The sequence below is a fragment of the Microcaecilia unicolor genome, chromosome 12, assembly GCF_901765095.1.
Source record: "Microcaecilia unicolor chromosome 12, aMicUni1.1, whole genome shotgun sequence".
NCBI classification, from domain to species: domain Eukaryota; kingdom Metazoa; phylum Chordata; class Amphibia; order Gymnophiona; family Siphonopidae; genus Microcaecilia; species Microcaecilia unicolor.
The window spans coordinates 14,150,458-14,170,950 of NC_044042.1; the positions used below are offsets into that span (position 1 = coordinate 14,150,458).

The 20,493-nt window shown below is 46.0% G+C and overlaps 1 protein-coding gene across 1 annotated transcript in view; it reads right to left on the reverse strand.

Moving 5' to 3' along the window:
* Positions 1-20,260, reverse strand: part of PTPN22 (protein tyrosine phosphatase non-receptor type 22) — an 85,355-nt gene extending 65,095 nt beyond the window's left edge. The window contains 1 exon segment of the mRNA XM_030221142.1: positions 20,122-20,260. Within this exon segment, the coding sequence (XP_030077002.1) occupies positions 20,122-20,199 (78 nt within the window). The 5' untranslated portion in view covers positions 20,200-20,260.
* Positions 20,261-20,493: the final 233 nt, after the last annotated feature.

Consider the following 20,493-nt stretch of genomic DNA (forward strand, 5'->3'; position numbering starts at 1 on the left):
TTAAAAGGGTTTTTTTTTTTTAAATGAAAGAACGTTGTTCCCTTTTGTTCAATACAAACAGAAATAAGAAACATACCTTTTTATAAATGCATATGTATGTATATGTGATAAAGGGAGCCCTCAGCCAAAACACCACTTTCTTTTGTAAAGGAGGCAATATGTTTTGTTTCACAATTCATTGGCCTCCCCTTGAAGCGCTTCAAGGGGAGGCCAATGAATTGTGAAACGAAGAGACATCATCACGTTATTCAGATAAGTTCACGTTTTGATTCACATTTATTTTTAAAGCACCAATGTGTGGGGTGATAGCACATATAGAAATGAAATGAAAGGGAGGCCCGATGAATGAAGTGCTATAACCACTTGGCAACGAAACATACAGCCTTTTACTTCAGCTTAGTAAAAAGACCCCTGACTGTTATAGGACAGATCTGAGCCCGACTTGCATGCAGGGATTTACATTTGGTTTCAGTTGACGTAAAGTTGAGCAGAGATCCCGGCACTACGAGCGATTCTATAAGGGGGGGGGGGGCCCATCCTTTAATGCTCTTTAAAGAATATCATTCAGGGCTGAATTTTGAGTGCTGTTTACTGAATTCAGCCCTTTCCCCTCAGATTCTATATATGGCGACTACCACCTTGAGTGAATCTCTTCATAAAGGCGGTTAATAAATCCTAATCAATCAAGCAATAAATAAATAAAATAAAGTTGTGTGCACAAATCTGGCAGTGTGGCCAAATTGTTTGCACAACTTAATTGGTTAAGAAGCCAATCGGCGCTGATCACTGCCCACTAACCAAAAATTATTGGCACTAATTAGAATTTACGTGCGCAACTTTCTATCCGTCTTCTGTAAAGTGGTGTGCATAAATTGTATCACAGGATCTCAAAAGGAGGCATGGGAGGGTTCCTAAAAATTGCACACACCGTTATAGAATATGCCCAATCCATGCTTAAGTTAGACATGGGCTTCTAGACTGGTGCTTTTTTTCTCCTACCATCCTCAGGGATAAAATCTTGTCTTCTGGGCTGCGTTCGTTTTTCTTACGTCTGAAGCTTAGTGCTTACCTGAAGCTCCACCCCCTTGGAGTGAAATCATCATCTGGAGACACTGCCAGCCAGGGTTGCCAGATGGGCGGTTTTCCTGCCCTATTGGGCGGTTTTCCACAACCCACCGCGGGAAACTTTTGCCCGTGGCGGGTTGCGTTTTTTTGGGCTGGTTTTGTTTTTTTTGTGCGGGTTTTGGGGCGGTTTTTCGGCCGGCATGGGGTGGGGCTAATGGTGACAGAGGCGGGGTTTGTGACATTTGGGGCGGGGTTTGCCAACGTATTGGGCGGGGCGATGATGGTGGGGCGGGGCTGATGACGGTGGGGGCGGGGTAATGACAGAAGGGGTGGGGCTGATGACGGCGGGGGCGGGGGTGATGACAGAAGGGGCAGGGTTGATGACGGAAGGGGCGGGGGTGATGACGTCGGGGGTGGGGTATGTGCAGTTTTTGGGCGGGTTTTGGGCTGTTTTGGGTGGGAATTTTTTTTTTTATATGGCAACCCTGCTGCCAGCCCCATAAGAGGTCTGCCTTCAGAACTGTGACAATCTAGCTCTGGGCTTCTGGACTGGTTCTTTTTGTCTCCTACCATCTGCCTTCTGTCCTGCACCAGAACCATTTGTTTTTCTCACCTATGAAGCTAAGTGCTGCCCAAGCCCTGTCCCCGCAGGGTGACATCATCATCCGGGGACTGCCAGCCCATAGCAGGTCTGCTTTCAGGTGGGCCATTCTGTTGGCAGGCCCAGCTGAAGGGCTACATAAAGCCCTTTAGTGTGCAACAGTGTCTGGATATACTGTCCAGATTCAACGTAGAATAATGATTATCTGTGATATCTACTAGCGTATGATATAGTGGTTTTAATCATGTTTTGGTGGCTTATATGTACAGTGGGGTTGGGAGGGGGAAGGAAGGTTAGACAGGATACAAGTGCTTTATCCTCCTTTTCATTGTGTTGATTTTTATTGTCATTTTAAAACTCAATCTTGTATCTTAAGGCCAAGTTATCTCTATTCTATTCCGCATCTTGTATACCGCTTTTAACAAAATTTCAACGTGGTTCATAACAAGAGTAATATATCTCATTCAGATATGATATACAATTGAATTTAAATAATCAAGTCACCGGAGAAATATTACAATGAGCAGATAGGGTTTTAGTATTTTACGAAAAAGACAATAATCAGATATTAACTGCATGAACTATTCCAAATTCTCAAACCCTGAAATGCAAAAGAGTGTTCCCAGACAACTTTCAAGCTCATCTTCTTCATAGATGGAATATCAAGAGTCAAATTTTTTTAATTCCTCAGATAATCTCTTAAGCCAACTTTGGAACGCCATACCAAGATTCATACGAACGACAAATGAACATCTAAGCTTCCGAAAGCTGCTGAAAACATACCTCTTGAAACAAGCCTATTCCAACGACCCAATTTAATTTATGACCATAATTCCACACTACTAACATTAAACATGCCTCAATCCTCCCCCCACTTCTCTTCATCTTGTCCTTCTCTATACAATTGCATTATCTCTGTGACTTTTTTTACCCACACATTGTATTACCTCTTTGATACCTTGTATTACCTCTATGACACTTTGTACCCATACATTGTGTTATCCCTGTGATACTTTGTACCCAAACATTGTGTCATCTCTGTGATACTTTGTACCCCTACATTGTAAGTCACACTGAACCTGCTATCGAGTGGGAAAGAGCGGGGTATAAATGCTATAAATAAATACATAAATAAATAAACCCTGGAAATAATATTACATTTCCTACCATAACAGAATTCAAACCATAAATACACATAAATTTGACAAGTAATCTTAAATTGAATGTGAGATTGATGCACTGCTATTCCTAGGTCCATCATGGATATAGTTAGAGGGCGTAGACCTTCTAGGAAGTCCAGCAGAAAAACCACCCAGAGAATTGCTTTTCTCCTTTGAATCAGAGCAGCTTACCAGTTCCTTGTTTTTATTTTAATACAAGATTTATCTGTAATAAAATGCTGTTCCTCAGGGGATTCCCAGAATGGTTTGACGTTTATTACAGAAACTTGGTTGACAGATTACAATAACTCTGTGCTGACAGAATTTTTTCCCAGGCTATAAGGTCCTTCACTGTCCAACGATAGAGAAGATGAGTGAAGGCGTTTGAAGCTGTTTAGAAATCTTTGTTTTTGACTTATCAGTTCGTTAATGGTTACTGGTTTGGAAATTATGGCATGCAGATTTATGGATGAATCTACGGCAGGTTCGCCAGGACTAATATCTTATATAATAAAACTCACCCTCAACGTTCTGAAGACACTGACGTCACTTCCGTCACTTCCTTCAAGACGGGTTCGAAGGATTCATGGTGGTGAAGCCACTGAAATCGCCAAGTCTCGGGGCCCCGCCCTCGCGTCAAACGTGATGACGTTGAGGGCGGAGCAATGGCGTCACACACCGAGGGCGGAGCAATGACGTATGGTGCGTTCAGGAGGTGCGGAGCAATGGCGTCAGAATGACGAAGGGGTCGGTCGGTAGGTAGGTAGGTAGGGAGGGAGGGAGAAGGGGGGGGGGTGTTGGGGAGGAAAACCTTGCTAGCGCCCGTTTCATTTGCTCTATAAACGGGCCTCTTTTACTAGTTAGTTTATAAGCCATTAGATAGTTTGCATTTGGAAGTTATTAATGAACATTTTTGAGTTTATGATGTATCACTGCCCTTTATTTGTTTCGGTTCTTCTGTTTGGTGATGTGAATTTACATCTAGAAGACTAGACTAATTCTTATGTAGGGAGTCTTATCACTTTTCTAGGCTACAATCCACCCATGAGAAGTGGATTGAATTATAGAGCAATAAAGTTGAGATTTAAGAAGTGGGCATTGCCTTGGGTTTGTGGCTATAACAGACTTTTGTAGTCGGAGATCACAAATGAGTCCTCTGATAGTCTGATCGTTATTTGTTAGCATGTACCTGGTCTCTAAAATTAAAGTGTCAATGCTCTCACTCATGGCCAAGAGAGTTAAAGAGAGGGAACTTAGATAAAGATACGTTTTCTGCTCAGGTTCTTCCCCAACTTAATGGCGACAGCTCAGATCCTACAACTATGTTATTACATTGAACAGAATCCACATCTTTGGCAGTTGATCAACAAACTCCATTAGTGCATCATTGATAACCGGGCCAGACTTAGGAATTGTGGGGCCCTCTGCGGACCAGTTTGGTGGGGGTCCCGTGCCCAAGATTTAAGAAACATGGAGGTGGACACTTCCAATCCCAAGGCAATAGAACTACCCCACACATGTCAAATAGACATCATACTATATTTATTTAGATTTTGCTCACACCCTTTTCAGTAATAGCTCAAAGTGAGTTACATTCAGGTACTCTGGATATTTCTCTGTCCCAGGAGGGCTCACAATCTAAGTTTGTACCTGAGGCAATGGAGGGTTAAGTGACTTGCCCAAGATCACAAGGAGCAGCAGTGGGATTTGAACCGGCCACCTCTGGATTGCAAGACCGGTGCTCTAACCACTAGGCCTCTACTCCACTAGCAACATTCCATCGAGAATCTCAAATAGTAGCAACATTCCAGAATCTCAAAAAGTGGCAACATTCCATGTAGAATCTTCAGTAGTAGCAACATTCCATATATTTATGTAGATTTTGCTCACACCTTTTTCAGTAGTAGCTCAAGGTGAGTTACATTCAGGTACTTGGATATTTCTCTGTCCCAGGAGGGCTCCCAATCTAAGTTTGTACCTGAGGCAATGGAGGGTTAAGTGACTTGCCCAAGATCACAAGCAGCAGCAGTGGGATTTGAGCTGGCCACCTCTGGATTGCAAGACTGGTGCTCTAACCACCACTCCTCCACTGGAGTTCTACTGTTTGAACATCACTGGAAGCTTAATCTGTGAGATTATTGACCCCCTGATGCAGGCAACATGCCGAAACTTGGGCTGTGCTGGGTCTTTACCATCCCTGCCTCCAGTTTTTGTTTATTTGAGGGTCGTTTTACTGTCTGTTAGGTTTGCTGCACTTTGTGTTGCTGATTCCCTCTGGTCTGCTCGCTCTTTTATTTTATTTTTTTATTTGTTACATTTATATCCCACATTTCCCCACCTATTTGTAGGCTCAATGTGGCTTATATAGTACCGGAGAGGCGTTACAGACTCCGGTGTAAACAAATACAAAGTGATGTTGTGGTAAGATAAAGTTCATGTGACACAGCCACACTAGGGAATCGTACAACGGAAGAGTTGTATTCTGTCCATTACGTTCTTTAGTTTTGTTGTGTTGCAGAGATCAGGCATTTATGTTGGATCGGCAGGGTCTGCCTTTTTAAACAGGTTAGTTTTTAATGTTTTTCAGAAGTTTAGGTGGTCGTTCATAGTTTTCAAGGCTTTTGGTAATGCGTTCCACAGTTGTGTGCTTATGTAGGAAAAACTGGACACGTAAGTTGATTTGTATTTGAGTCCTTTGCAGCTTGGGTAATGCAGATTTAGATACGTTCGTGTTGATTCGGATGTGTTTCTAGTTGGTAGGTTGATCGAGTCTGTCATGTATCCTGGAGCTTCACCATAGATAATTTTGTGAACCATAGTGCAGATTTTGAAAGCAATATGTTCTTTGATTGGGAGCCAGTGTAGTTTTTCGCAAAGGGGTTTTGCGCTTTTAAATCTCGTTTTTCCGAAGATAAGCCTAGCTGCCGTGTTTTGAGCGGTCTGAAGTTTCTTTAAGGTTTGTTCTTTGCATCCCACATACATTCCATTGCAGTAGTCTACTTGGCTTAGTACCATTGATTGTATCAGGTTGCGAAATGTTCCCCTCGGGAAGAATTTTCTTCAGTCCCTCCCAGTTTTCCTCTCTGCAGTACCTGAGAGGCAGTCTGTGTGGGGGAGCAGGCTAGCTCCCAGTTCTGGTGTGACTTGAATCGATGAAAGATCCTTCCAGTCAGCTCTGCTCTGCTGATACGGCTGGATACTATGCTTACATTGGAACTGGAGGAACATTCAACCAAGCATTTAAAAAGCCTTCTTCAAATTGTACCAGTTAAGCTCGATATGATTATTCTTTATTTCAGCTGTTGGTTCAGGTATTGATATTATCGTACCTGAAATTATGATGCACTGCAAATCTCAAAGTATTATCATGTTATACCTTTATTAATAAAGCAAGAATTATATTCAAATCAGCTTGCCTGCAGGGAGTAGCTACCATTGAGCAAGTTTGGTAAAATGCCCAGGGCTGCACACTTGTACAAGCCACCTGATGTTGGACTAGTACCTTCCTCTCAGGCTCCCAGGGGGGGGGGGGGGGCGGGGAGGTGGAGATATTCTGGACCATGTGGGGTGGGGAGGGAGAGAACAGGGTGGGATGGAAGAGATTGAACCAGGGGAGGGGAAGGGAAGAGATGCTAGAACCATGGGGAAGACCGAGAGAGAGTGACACTGAGGTGAGAGACACTGGACCAAAAGAGAGATGGAGGGAGAGAGAGATATGCTGGACCATGTTGGAGGGGGGGGGGGGCTGAGAAATGTTGGTCCCTGGGTGGAGAGGAAGGGAAGAGAGCGGGGGAGAAGCTGGACACTGGAAGGGAAGAGATGCTGGACACAGGAGGAGGGATAGGGACACTAAGGGGAGATACCTGACCGAGCAAGATAAGGATAAAAGGGGGGGGGGGTAGGGACAGGGACACAGAGGGAAAATGTTGGACAGGACAGATAGGGATGCAGAGAAAAGATGGCTGGTGGACATGGAGATAGAAGAAATGTCAAATGGGCAGGAAACCTTACAAAGACAAAAAGAGGAAAGCAGAAAAGAAGCACTGGACTAAAGCAAATGGAAAAATAAAATGCTCCGACAAAAAAGGTAGAAAAAAAGTATTATATTCTGAATGTATTAATTGGTAAATGCACATCTCTGATATCTTGTATTTCAGTTTCTATTTCTCTAGTATTTCTGTATAAGCAGAGTCTGCCTACTTGAAGTTTCCAGTTCAGTTTTCTTTGTCTTCATATCTCTATTACTGATCTGTGGTCCCCTGTGTCATAGTTATTGAGGGTCTATATTGTGTTTTGCACGTGTGGCCAGGGTGTGGTATTCTGCTAGCATGTAGGTTCTCTGTAAAGATCTGCAGCAGTTCTTGGCGTTTTAGGGCCAGTGTGATTTTCCAGTGCTACCTTTTCACAGAAAAGATTGTTGCTCTTTGAATCCTGGGAATCAGTGCTGCTATGATATGATAAGGGTCTATACTCAGCACATTTAGTGGCCAGGAACAGCTCCTGGCCAGTTAAACAGTGCTTAGCTGGCTACTACTACTTATCATTTCTATAGCGCCACTAGACGTAGGCAACGCTATACACTGGACATGAAGAGACAGTCCCTGCTCCACAGAGCTTACAATCTAATTAGGACAGACAAACAGGACAAATAAGGGATAAGGGAATTACTTAAGGTGGGAATGATAAAACAGACATGGGTACTGTACAAGTAGGTAGGAGTTAAAAGCAGCCTCAAAAAAGTGGGCTTTTAGCCTAGATTTGAAGACGGCCAGAGCTGGAGCTTGACGTACTGACTCAGGAAGTCTATTCCAGGCATATGGTGCAGCAAGATAAAAGGAACGGAGACTGTGGAGGAGAAGGCCTAAGTGTTAATACTCAGCATGAGACAGATGCTTATCTGCAAATATTCAAGTGCTGGACAGCTAAATAGCAGTCCTATCTTTGCCCGCTAATAACTTAATCGGCCAGTGCTGAATATTCACATAGGGGTCCTTTTACTAAGCTGCAGTAAAAGGAGCCCTGCGCTAGCGCTGGTGGCCATTTTTACCGCAGTGAGTAAAAAGGCCGAAAAAAGAAATTGTCATGCGTTGTTTCCACTTGCGCAAAGCCATTTCGGGGGGGGGGGAGCACTTACCGCCACCCCAAGGCTCCCACACTAACCCCGCGGTAACTGGGCAGCATGTGATGCTGCCTGATTATTGCCAGGTAACCCCCTGGAGAAATATTTTTTTTAATATTTCCGCTGGCACCAGAAATGGCGCACGCTGGGGATGGAACTATCGCCAGCACCCGCGTTGGGCCGGCGATAGTTCTGGGTTGCCGCACAGCAACCCTGTAGTAAAGGGGCCCCTTAGACTCTTAGGGGTCCTTTTACTAAGGTGCGCTGAAAAATGGCCTGCGATGGTGCAGATGCGTGTTTTAGGCTTGCGCAGAATCGTTTTTCAGCGCACCTGTAAAAAAATGCTTTTTTAAAAATGTTTGCCGAAAATGGACGTGCAGCAAAATGAAAATTGCCACGCGTCTATTTTAGGTCTGGGACCTTACCGGTAAGTTCTCACGTGGTAACCGGGCAGTAATTGTTTACACGTGTAAAAAGCCAATTGCCACCCGCGTGCCATAGTGGAGGTGGGTCAAAAATGAAATTACCGCAAGGGCCACACGGTAGCCAGGCGGTAACTCAAAATTGACACTCATTGGGTGCGCGTAGGCACCTACGCAGCTTAGTTAAAAGGGCCTCTTAACCTCTTATTTATTTATTTATTTATTTGTTACTTATATCCCACATTTTCCCACACATGCAGGCGCAATGTGGCTTACAGAGAATTACATAAGAGTACAATCTTAACAGCTTAGGCAAGCATAAAGAGGTAAATAGGAGGGAAGAAACTAACAAAGTGAACTAAATAGGGTTGGGTACAAGGGATACTTTAATCAACATGGTAAGATGAGGGGTAAGTCTTAGCAAAGAGGAATGTCTTTAATAACTTCTTAAAAAGGGCATGGTCCTCTTGAATTTTAAGGTGACGAGGTAACGTATTCCAGTATTTGGGACTCCAATAACAGAAAGACGAGGCGAAGATTTTCTTATACTTGACTCCCTTACAATTAGGAAAATGGAGGTGGAGATAGGACCTTGCAGCAGGGTTGGCATTTCTGGGCGGAAGGTCAATCAAGGGAACCATATATTCCGGGGCTGCCCCATAGATGATTTTATGTGTTAGGGAGCAGATCTTAAAAGCAATGCGCTCCTGTACAGGCAGCCAATGAAGTTTAAAGCGCAAGGGGTCTGCGTGTGCAAAACGCCGTTCGTTTAAGATGAGCCTCGCCGCTGTGTTCTGAGCCGTTTGGAAAGTTTTCAATAAGGAGACCTGGAGGGGGCGTGTCAAGATGGCGAGGGGGCGTGTCAAGATGGCTGCCTAACTGGCTGAATGCCAGAGAGTCTCGAGCGTTTGGGGAGGAAAATTATTCTTAAATTTTTCAAAAATGCCTCATTCCAAAAGAAAGGGAAAGTTAAGGCTAGATCCTCAGCCTACCTTGACTTCTTCCCCGACCCAAGCGTCTCTTGAGCGGTATTTCGCCGGTTTCTCCAGGTTTCAGAGGGAGGAGGATCCCATAGCGGGAGTTCCCGGAGAAGCGCGATCCCCGCTGGGAGAGGAAACCTCCCTTTCTCCACCATCAACGCTCTTGATTCCTCCGTGCCCAGCGTCGACGGCGTCCCTGGAGGGAAACCCCGCCGATCCCGGAAGTGTATCGGCAGGGGTAACCAGCGAGGACCCGGGCATGCAAAAGTCGACTGGGAAGCCTGAGGGAGTTTGTCCTCCCTCAGTGAAAAATCCGGAGGTGACACTAGAAACGATAGGAGTGATGTTGGGCCTGATGAATACTACACTACAAAAAACCTCAGGTGATGTGTTAAATTTAAATGCCAAATTTGAGGAATTAAAAGTGACTGTTGAATCCGTTAAAGATAACTTAACAAAGCAAGTGGCTAATCTTGGTAAAGAAATAGAATCATTCAAGGAGTTTAAGACTAAGTTTGTTAAAGATAACATGGATATAAGAAGAAAAATTGAACAATTAGAGAACCATAACAGACGGCTTAATCTCCGTCTGTTGAATTTTCCTAAGCTGTCGGGGGTAACTCCGATAGAAACATTTAGAAGATATTTGAATGAGATTCTCAAAATTCCCCTGGACGCGATACCTCCGGTGAACAAAATCTACTTTATTCCTAAACCAAAAGGGGAACTGCGAGGAACAGAAAATATTATTCCTGATTTACAAAATATCTCTGACATTTTGGAACAATCTTCAGAATCAATTCTTGATAGAGCCACATTATTGATTTCTTTTGTTTTTGAACAAGACTATAATAATATATTAAGATTGTATTTTCGTAATACTGGGGCTCAATTTTGTGGTTCTAAGGTCTGGATTTTTCCAGACGTGACCAAACAGACACAACAAAAAAGGAAAGCTTTTCTTATTTTGAAACAGAAAACAATTGATATTGGTGGTACTTTTTTTCTGGCATATCCAGCTAAATGTGTGGTTAAGTTAGGTCAGACTAAATATACTTTCTTTTCACCGGAACAACTGAAATCGTTTCTAGATATGAAACAGTTGAAGTAATTTAAATAACCTGGAGTAAAAAAGCAGCTTTTGCTTATAATAATGTTGATTATTTTGAAACTTCTCTGACTCTATCACTTCCCCCTCAATGTTTGAGGTCTAAGGAAGGCAAAACTATTTTTCTTTTAAATGTATTTCTGTGTCCATTGTAAGATTTATTTTTTGAACTGTTCTTTTTTTTTTTTTTTTTTTTTTTCAATGGTAAACACTGGACGAGAATTATGTAATATACCATTTGCCTGTGTTTCCAGCAAGGATTACCTTGTTAAATGTATAATAAAATTATAAATAAATAAAAAAAAAAAAAAAAAAAAAAAAAAAAAAATAAGGAGACCTGGCAACCCACATAAATACCGCTACAATAATCCAGGTGGGATAAGACAAGCCAATGGACAAGGGTACGAAACAAGTCTCTGGAAAGGAGGAATCTGATACGTCGAAGCCTCCACATGGCCTGGAACATTTTTTTGGATACCAACAGGCTTATTTTCAAAGCACTTTGGGAGGCTAAGTTCCATAGGTTTCTATGGAACTTTGGGAGGCTAAGTGCTTTGAAAATATGCCTCCTAGTGTACTTGATCAACCAGCTGGAGATGTGAATCTAGATGAACTCCTAAAAGTCTTAACCTCTTCCCTCCCACACCTCAGAATTTGATCATTAAGCTCAAGAATCACCATCACCCGACTGCTTTAAAATCACGTATTGCCTATGTCCAGGTTATTGATTACGTTTATTAAAAACTTAATATAGCGCTTAACTTAAGAGACCAAAATGGTTTATAATCACACACAATAAAATTAAAGATAAAAACAAATAAAAAAAAACACCTCCATAATATCGACAGGAACGACCTGCACAAACATACGCAACGAACATCCAAATTCCTCATTCTCCTTGCAAGGAATTACCGCTCTCAGAGACCTTAGAGGCCCTTTCACTAAAGGGTTGCCGTGTGGCAACGTGGAACTACCACTGTCCAACGTGGCTGCCGGCGGTAGTTCCACCCCCAGCGCGCTATTTCTGGCGCTAGCAGAAATATTGAACAAATATTTCCGTAGGGGGGTTACCTGGTGCGACATTGCCTGGTTACTGCCAGGATGGCGCGGGAGCCCCTACTGCCACCTCAATGGGTGGTGGTAAGTGCTCCCCCCCCCAAAATGGCCGCTTGACAAATGTGAACGTACTGCACCGCCATTTTTTTCATCCTTTTTACCTGCTGCAGAAAAAGGGGCCCTGGTGTGGTGCAAAAACGGCCACCGCTGCCATCGCAGGTTCCCTTTTACCGCAGCTGAGTAAAAAGGCCCCTTAAACAGGGCCACCAAGAGACTGGGCTGGGCCCGAGGCAAGGCCGACCCCGGGGCCCTGCCCCCGCCACCCCCCCCCCGAGGTTGCGGTCGCTGCCTCCGCCCCTCTACCCCCCCCCCGAGGTCACCGCCACGCCCCCCTCCACCCGCCCCTGCATTGAAAGTGGAGGAGTGGCCTAGAGGTTAGAGTGCTGGACTTTGGTCCTGGGAAACTGGGTTCGATCCCACTGCAGGCACAGGCAGCTCCTTGTGACTCTGGGCAAGTCACTTAACCCTCCATTGCCCCATGTAAGCCGCATTGAGCCTGCCATGAGTGGGAAAGCGCAGGGTACAAATGTAACAAAAATAAAATAGATACTATTGGAGATTCTACATGGAATGTTGCTATTCCACTAGCAATATTCCATGTAGAAGGCTGCGCTGCTATGAGTGGGAAAGCGCGGGGTACAAATGTAAGAAAAAAAAAGCGCCTCTCACCTCCGTGTGAAAGTGCAGCAGGGCAGCAGATTGCCTCCCTTCGGCCCTCCTTCCCTTGTGCCCGCCCTCGCGAACGTTACATCAGACGAGGGCGGGACACAGGGAGGGCAGGAGGCCCGAAGGGAGGCGATCTGCTGCCCTGCTGCGCTTTCACACGGAGGTGAGAGGCACTGTGATTTCAATGCAGGGGGCCCGGCCCGGTGGCAGACGGTCGACGACAGAGGGCGAGTGGGACTGCGGCGCCGGGCCCCCCTTTGAGGCCCGGGCCCGGGGAATCCTGTCCCCCCTGCCCCCCCTCTCGGCGGCTATGCCCTTAAATGCACCAAACCATCAATACAGGAGTCCAAATTAAAAGCCTCTTTAAACAGAAGAGTCGTCAGTAAAGCCGCAATAGAAAGTGGCCTGTGGTAACGTAAGTGTGTGAAATTGCTGCACGCTAGGCCACTTTTCACTGTGTGCGGGATAAAAGGCCTTTTTTTTCAATTGGAGTTTTTAATGGCTGTGCGCTAATATTAAAATTAATGTGCAGTCATTTACTGCCTGAGTCCTTACTACCACTTATTAATTTATTAGGATTTATTTACCGCCTTTTTGAAGGAATTCACTCAAGGCGGTGTACAGTAAGAATAGATCAAACATGAGACAATTACAGCAGTAAAAAATATTCAAGTAACAATACAAAATATGGCATGGTATACTACTTGCAATGACTACACAATACGTAATAGAATATTATAATTGGTAGTGAAGGGTAAGGCAAAGTTGTAACGTATAGATGAGTAAGAACGTGGGAAGAATTAGAAAGTAAGGTGATTGATTTGAAGGAAGTTGCACATGAGGTCAGAGAGGTGGTTAAATATTATCTCAGCTAGGGTAGGAGTGGAGAAACATGTCCCGCTGCAGTATTTATTTATTTTTGTTACATTTGTACCCCGCGCTTTCCCACTCATGGCAGGCTCAATGCGGCTTACATGGGGCAATGGAGGGTTAAGTGACTTGCCCAGAGTCACAAGGAGCTGCCTGTGCCTGAAGTGGGAATTGAACTCAGTTCCTCAGGACCAAAGTCCACCACCCTAACCAATAAGCCACTCCTCTACTCAGTATGTGCAGCCCGAGTCAATCCTTGTGTGTGTGAGTGAGACTAACAAGTTAGTTACTTCTTTCATTAAAGGCTTGGTTGAAGAGCCAAGCTTTCACCTGCTTCCTGAAGCAGAGATAGTCTTGTGTTAAGCGGAGCCTTTCAGGCAATGAATTCCAGAGTGTGGGGGCTACGCCGGAGAAGGCTCGCAGGCGGTAACGGATCACACACTAACCCTGCGGCAATCGGGCCGTGCATAGCAATGCAAGGCCTCGCAGCATGATGGAGTTCACGTAGGAAGCACTGCTAATGAATGACGAGAATAATCCCCTGATGAAGCCAGTCCCGTGGTGAAACGGGTCCCGTTGGGTCACATAGGAGCCAACTTTTCCAAATTATTGGGGGTGCTAAGCCAGTGGCGTAGCCAGACAGCCAGTTTTGGGTGGGCCTGAGCCCAAAGTGGGTGGGCACAAAATTTTCTCTCTGTCCCTGCCCCCTTCCTCCCCGCACTCTCCACATCTCCCTCGGCACCTCCCAATTCAAAATATACTTTAGCTCATAAAGATCCCCAAGCTCGGTCAGCTGAAAACTTCCTTCAAAGACAGCCACAAATCCCTTTTACCAAGCTTGGCAGGCAGCAATAGCAACAATGCCTTGAGTCACCGATGCTGGCACCCCATGCATGCTTAGTTATCGGTGGCTCAAGCTTAGTAGAAGGGAGTTTTAGCTGCTTTTAGAGGAGGTCCTCAGCTGATGTAGGTTGGGGATCCCCACCAGCTACAGCAAGGGTCGGGACTAGTGTTAGACATGCTAGGGCCCAGACTCTTCTCACCAAATACAGAACAAGGGATCACAAATTAGAAATAAAAATATGTAGACAAAAATTGAACTCGGAACCTCGGCATGTTACAGTGGAGAAATAAAATCAGAAATGTATTTCTTTTTTCTACTGAACACAATAAAATGATATCCGCTGTGCACATTTCTCAAGCTAACACATTTCTGTTAATAAATTCAAAATAAAATGTCTTTTCTACCTTTGTTGTCTGGTCATTTTATTTTTCCATTATGTTGGTTCAAGTTTCTCTTTTCCACTTTCCTGTCTTTCTGTTAATTCTCCTTCAAACAGCTGCTCTTCATTTGTCTTTTCTCCACTCTCATTCCATTCCCTCACTACTAGGGGCGTATCTGCGTGGGGCCACAGGGGCCTGGGCCCCCGCAGATTTCGCCCTGGCCCCCCCTCCCCGCCGTCAACCCTCCCCCGCTGCTTACTTTTGCTGGCGGGGGGCCCCAACCCCCGCCAGCCGAGGTCCGACCCGCAGTCTTCATATTTCGTCTTCCTCCGACTCCTCCGTGGCCATGCTGTAAGTAATGCTGCTCATTCGTTGAATCCAGTTCGGAGTCTGACGTTGCAGCCAGCACGCCAGCAAAAGTAAGCAGCAGGGGAGGGTTGACGGTGGGGGGGGGGGTGGAGAGTGGTGGCGGCGGGGGTGGGGGGGAGGGAGACAAAAATGTGCCCCCCCTCTCTGGCTCTTGCCCCCCTACCGCCGGATTCCAGATATGCCCCTGCTCACTACACTGACATATTGATGTTTGTTTCATTTTAGCTCTTTCCTATCTTTTTTTTTTCTTTCCTGCTCTCTGTCCACTCAAATTTCATCTTCTAATCCTTTTCCTTTTTACTTTTCAGATACCTATCTGATTTCCATCTCCTTCTTTCACCCACTAGCTCTCCTATTCCCCATCTCACTCCTCCTCCAGCCTTCCATCTTCAATCTACTCCCCGTAATCACTATCATCCTCTCGTTCATTTCCTTACCACCCCCCTTGGCCTTCCACATGGTTCCACCATCCCAGTGTCTGCCTCCTTCCAACCCTTCTAGCCCAGCATCTGCTCCCTCTTTCTCCTCTCTCCACCCTCTATCCCCTCCTAGCATCTTCCTGTCCTTTCTCTCTTTCCTCTTGCCCCTTCCCCCAGGGGCCAGCATTTCTCCCCCTCTTCCCTCTCACCCGCATTCCAGCATTTCTCCCTCACTGTCTTCTACCCCTGGATCCTACATCTCCCTCCTTCTTCCCCCTCCTCCACCCTCATGTTCAACATTGTTCCCTCTTTTCCTCTTCTCTCTCACCCTTGCATCCCAAGTCTAACATCTGTTTCCCCCCTTGCAGCATCTCTCCCACCACCATGTAACATTTCTCCTTCATCCCTCTCTCCCCTGTGCAGTACCTTTTCCTCCCCTCCCTCCCAGGTCCAACATTTCTCTTTCTTTTGTCATTCACCCCTCCTTCCCTCCCCACCCTACCCTACATCCAGCAATTATCCCTCTCTCTCCCCCCCCATATCCCAATAATGATCCCCTTTCTTCTACTCTCCCATGCATGTCTCCCTCTCCTACACCCCCCTGTATCTCTCCCTCCCCTCCCTAACAATTTCCCTCACTCCTACACCCCCTGTGTAGCATCTCTTTTCTTTCCCTCCCCTCCACTCCCATGCCCAAGCAGCCCAACAATTTTATCTTCTCTCCACCCCCCCCCCCCCCCCCCCCATATGCAGCATCACCGGCTTTCCCACTCGCTAGTCACCAAACAACTGAACGCCCAGCTCCTCTCTTGGCCCCTTCTGAGCCAGCTGGCTGCAGCGATTTTCTTCTAGCTTCGGTCCCTGCAATCTTTCCTTCGATCGTCGCCGGCAGTGCTGCCATTCACACAGGCAGCTCTGCTCCCCTCTGCCGCGTCTATCCGGCCCTCCTACGTAAACAGGAAGTGCATCAGAGAGGGCCGGATGGACGCAGCAGAGGGGGGCGGAGCTGCCTGTGTGAATGGCAGCACTGCCGGCGCCGATCAAAGAAAAGAATGCAGGGACCGAGGCAGCGCCGGCGGGGAAGACAAGAATTTCCATTCCAGCTGGACGCCGGAGAAAAGGCAGCGAGCGAGCGACGTGGGCGGGCCTGGAGGGAAAGTGGGTGGGCCTGGGCTTAGCAGCTAAGCCCAATGGAAATGACCCCTCCCTGGACACATACAAGGAATTTTCTCAATATTGGGGGGGCTCAAGCACCCACAGAGTCAGCTCCAATGCGTTGGGATTCTCTAAGAAGCTAAGAGCCCCTTTCGCTAAACAGGAAGTACCGTCGGGCTACCGCAGCAGCCCGGCAGTGCTTCCCACCCCTAGCATGCCGTCATATGTGTACCTGGCGGTAATCGGACAGTACCGTGCACTGCCCGGTTACCGTCGGGTTAGTGCTGGAGCCCCTTACCGCCACCTCAGTGGGTGACGGTAAGGGCTCTCCCCCGAAAGGGCCACACGGCAAGTGCTTTGCTTGCCGCGTGGCCATTTCCCGCAGAAAAGAAAGACTTCCCTTTTATCCACTGTGGTAAAGGGCCTTGGTGCGCGTGAAAAACCCGCGCTGACGCCAGTGCAGGCCCCCTTTTGTCACAGCGTGGTAAAAGGGGCCCCAAGTTAAATTTCAAAACTTCTTTCGTTTGCTGCGTGTTCTTTTGAAAAGGCAATATGACATATAATGCCAGAGGCAATTTCAGATAAATGTGAAATGTAATCACTTTGGCAAGTGTAGAAAAATGAAAATCGTTTGAACACATAAGAATAAAGGATATAAGGGAGGTTTTTTGCCCAATGATTGGTTTAAGTTAAGTGGTGCTGCAGTGGTTTGAAACGATTGGTGACATTTATACACACTCAGTAAATACTAATTTTTTTTGTGACATTTATATCCCACATTATCCCAAACAAGTTTGACTTCAATGTGGCTTACAATAAACAGTATAGGATACATAACAAAGAATAATATAAACTAGAGAAAAAAAAACTCCACTCACAACGGAACAACCCCCCCCCCCCCCCAAAAAAAAAAAAAAAAAAAAAACAAGTAGAAGTTGATACCTTGTTTCTTGCTCCTTACCAACTAGGACTGTGAGGAGCCCGAACAATGTAAATTTTCCGAATTGACAAAACACAATGATCAAATTTTTAAAAAGGAGGAAAAAGACCTCAAGTACATAAGTATTGCCGTACTGGGACAGACTGAAGGTCCATCAAGCTTCTGTTTCCAAAAGTGGCCCATCCACGTCACAAGGCAAGATCTCAAAAGAGTACAATCCATTTTATGCTGCTTATTCTAGAAATAAGCAGTGGATTTTCCCCAAGTCCGTTTTAATAATGGTCTATGGACTTTTCCTTTAGAAAGCCATCCACACCTTTTTAAAACCCCGCTAAGCTAACTGCTTTTACTACATTCTCTGGCAACAAATTCCAGAGTTCAATTACATGTTGAGTGAAGAAATATTTTCTCCGATTCGTTTTAAATTTACTACTTTGTAGCTTCATCGCGTGCCCCCTAGTCCTAGTATTTTTGGAAAGAGTAAACAAGCGATTCACGTTTACCTGTTCCACTCCACTCATTATTTTACAGACCTCTATCATATCTCCCCTTAGCCGTCTTTTCTCCAAGCCGAACAGCCTTAGCTGCTTTAGCCTTTCCTCATTGGGAAGTCGTCCCATTCCCTCTATCATTTTTGTCGCCCTTCTCTGTACCTTTTCTAATTCCATTATATCTTTTTTGAGATGCAGTGACCAGAATTGAACACAATACTCGAGGTGCTCACACTTTCGGTGCTAATTTAAAAAAAAATTCTGGCAGTGCCGAAAATGCCACGTTTTTTTGGGGGGGGTGGAACTACCACCTGCAGCCACAGTGGGCTGGCGGTATTTCCAGATTGCCACGTGGCAACCCTTTAGTAAAAGGGCCTGTAAGAGAATGAGCTCTGCCTCCATTTAATACTTGTTTCAACAGATGAACTTTACGTTCTGTGACTCAAGATGCTGGAAATTCCTTGTCTATGCAAATGGGCTTTGAGCTGTACTGGGGACCAGTCTTAAGTCTGGTGGGGCCATCCATAGGGCTGAGCCTGCAACACCTAAAACTGCATGTCAATAGTCTACCAATTTTACTCACCAAAAAGAGGGAATAACCAAAAGGACTTTATCAGCAGAACATTTTGAGCTATAAAGTAGGCGCTGATGATCCTTTGAGTTAGCGGATGTCAGGGCCTACCGTTGGCTTTGCTACACTCCAAGAAGCTGCTTCTCTAGGCAACTGCCTAATCTGTCTAACTGGTGAACTGGCCCTGATGGATGTGGTAATAATTCCAGGGCTGCCAAGGGGGGGGGGGCAAGAATCCCCCAGGCCTGGCCTCCAAAGGGGGGGAGGATGGCGCCGGGGTCTATCTGTCTCCTGTTCCTGACGGGACCCGGGTGATCACGTCCCGACAGGAGCAAGAAAGAGAAAACTCCAGCACTTGGCCTCCCCCCCCCCCCTTAGAGACTAGGGAGAAGCAGACACGGGGCTTCAGAGCCTCTTGTTTGGCTGGCCGGGACCCCCAAGCCCCACCAGCAGAATTCTTCCTCCGCCACAACGCCTGCACTGCGGCTGCTTTTCCCCTCACGCTGCGCAGCCACAGGCCAGACAATGCAGCAGAGAACAGTGCCAAGGTATGTGGAGTTGAGGAGGGGGGCAGGGAGATAGGGCAAAATGTGCCCACCATTTTGGGCTCTGCCCCCCCCCCCAATTTTGATAGTTTGGCTGTGCGGTGTTCTGGGGGGGTGGGGGGGGGCAGTGGTGGCCCTGCCTCATGCCTGGCTCCAGCGGCCCTGAATAATTCATTCTCCAGTGAAATAATTTTTAACTGAACAAGATCCCCAAATGCTTTGGCACAGTAACTTGGAACTGTGTAGTCGCATCTCATTCCAATTCCCCTCAAATATCACTTTCAAGTGTCCCTCTAATATACATCCCCGTTTTCTAAACCGCAATAGCGGCTGCTGTGCGCTAATGCCAACACAGCCCGTTCACTTTGCATGGGCTGTGTCGGCCTTGCTGAGCGGCTTAGGAAACAGGGGGAATAGTGACTCAGAGGTGCCTACAAAAGTGGAGGAGTGGCCTAGTGGTTACAGCACTGGGCTTGCAATTCAGAGGTGGTCCGTTCAAATCCCACTGCTGCTCCTTGTGATCTTGGGCAAGTCACTTAACCCTCCACTGCCTCAGGTACAAAGTTAGATTGTGAGCCCTCCTGGGACAGAGAAATATCCAGAGTACCTGAATGTAACTCACCTTGAGCTACTACTGTAAAATGTGTGAGCAAAATCCAAATAAATCATAAGCAGATATTTAGTGGCTGTAATTAACAGCAGATAGCACTGATAACTGATCATTAGCACCTAATAATCACTGCTAATGGGCTCATTTGAAAATTAAATTGCACATTCCCAAATGCGAGCACCATATAGAATGAGTGTGTAAAAATATTTTACTCATTTAATTTTTATGTTGTATTCGCATATTTTATTGTTAACCGCCTAGAATTGTAGATAGTGCGGCTCCACACAATTGCACTCCAGATTGGTTAAAAAAAAAAAAAAAAAAATTTAAACCCTTTGAGAAATGGATGTGGAAGCTCAGGATGTGTTCTTTGTACAGCACTGTCCGCTCTGCTTCAGTCCACTGCTTTTCTGATGACAGCGGCTCCAGGAAGGATGCTGCCCTTTCCTATTGCGCCCTCCACGATGCACTTGAATGCATGTTATAAATAGATTCTTCTCACTCACTACAGACAGAACAGCAGACACGAGCTGTAAATCACTAGTGGGGGGAACAGTAATTCCCTGCTCAGAATATTCTTCTTTCTTTGCAAACTGATTCCAGTTTGTCGTTTTATCAAGGCTCCGGGGCCACCACAATGTGAGGCAAAGCTGAAAAGGTTAACACTACAGATGGGTTATGCTGACTTACCAGAAAGTCCTGGGCAAAGCCCTGCTCCTTGCACTGGGTCTCATTTAGGTAGCGCCGCAGGATTTCCTCCTGGTTCATGCTGAGGGAGCGGAGGTGCTGGCACTGGCATCCAGGTTAGGAAGGGATGTGCCAAGTGCCTGTCCCTAGAGGCCCACTTACTGTCGTTTACTAACTTTATGAGAAATCTCAAGGGAAGGGCTTAGTAAGAGCCACTGTGGTCAGATGAAGACACTGTCTTCTGCTCCAGCCTCCGGGGTCCTAATGCCTCTCTGTTCTCTGCAGCATGGCTCAGATTCTTTAAGGGGCGATCGATGGCTGAAGTTTGCAGGACCCTGGAGCTGTGCAGGTATTTCTGAGAGCAGGGGAGCAGAA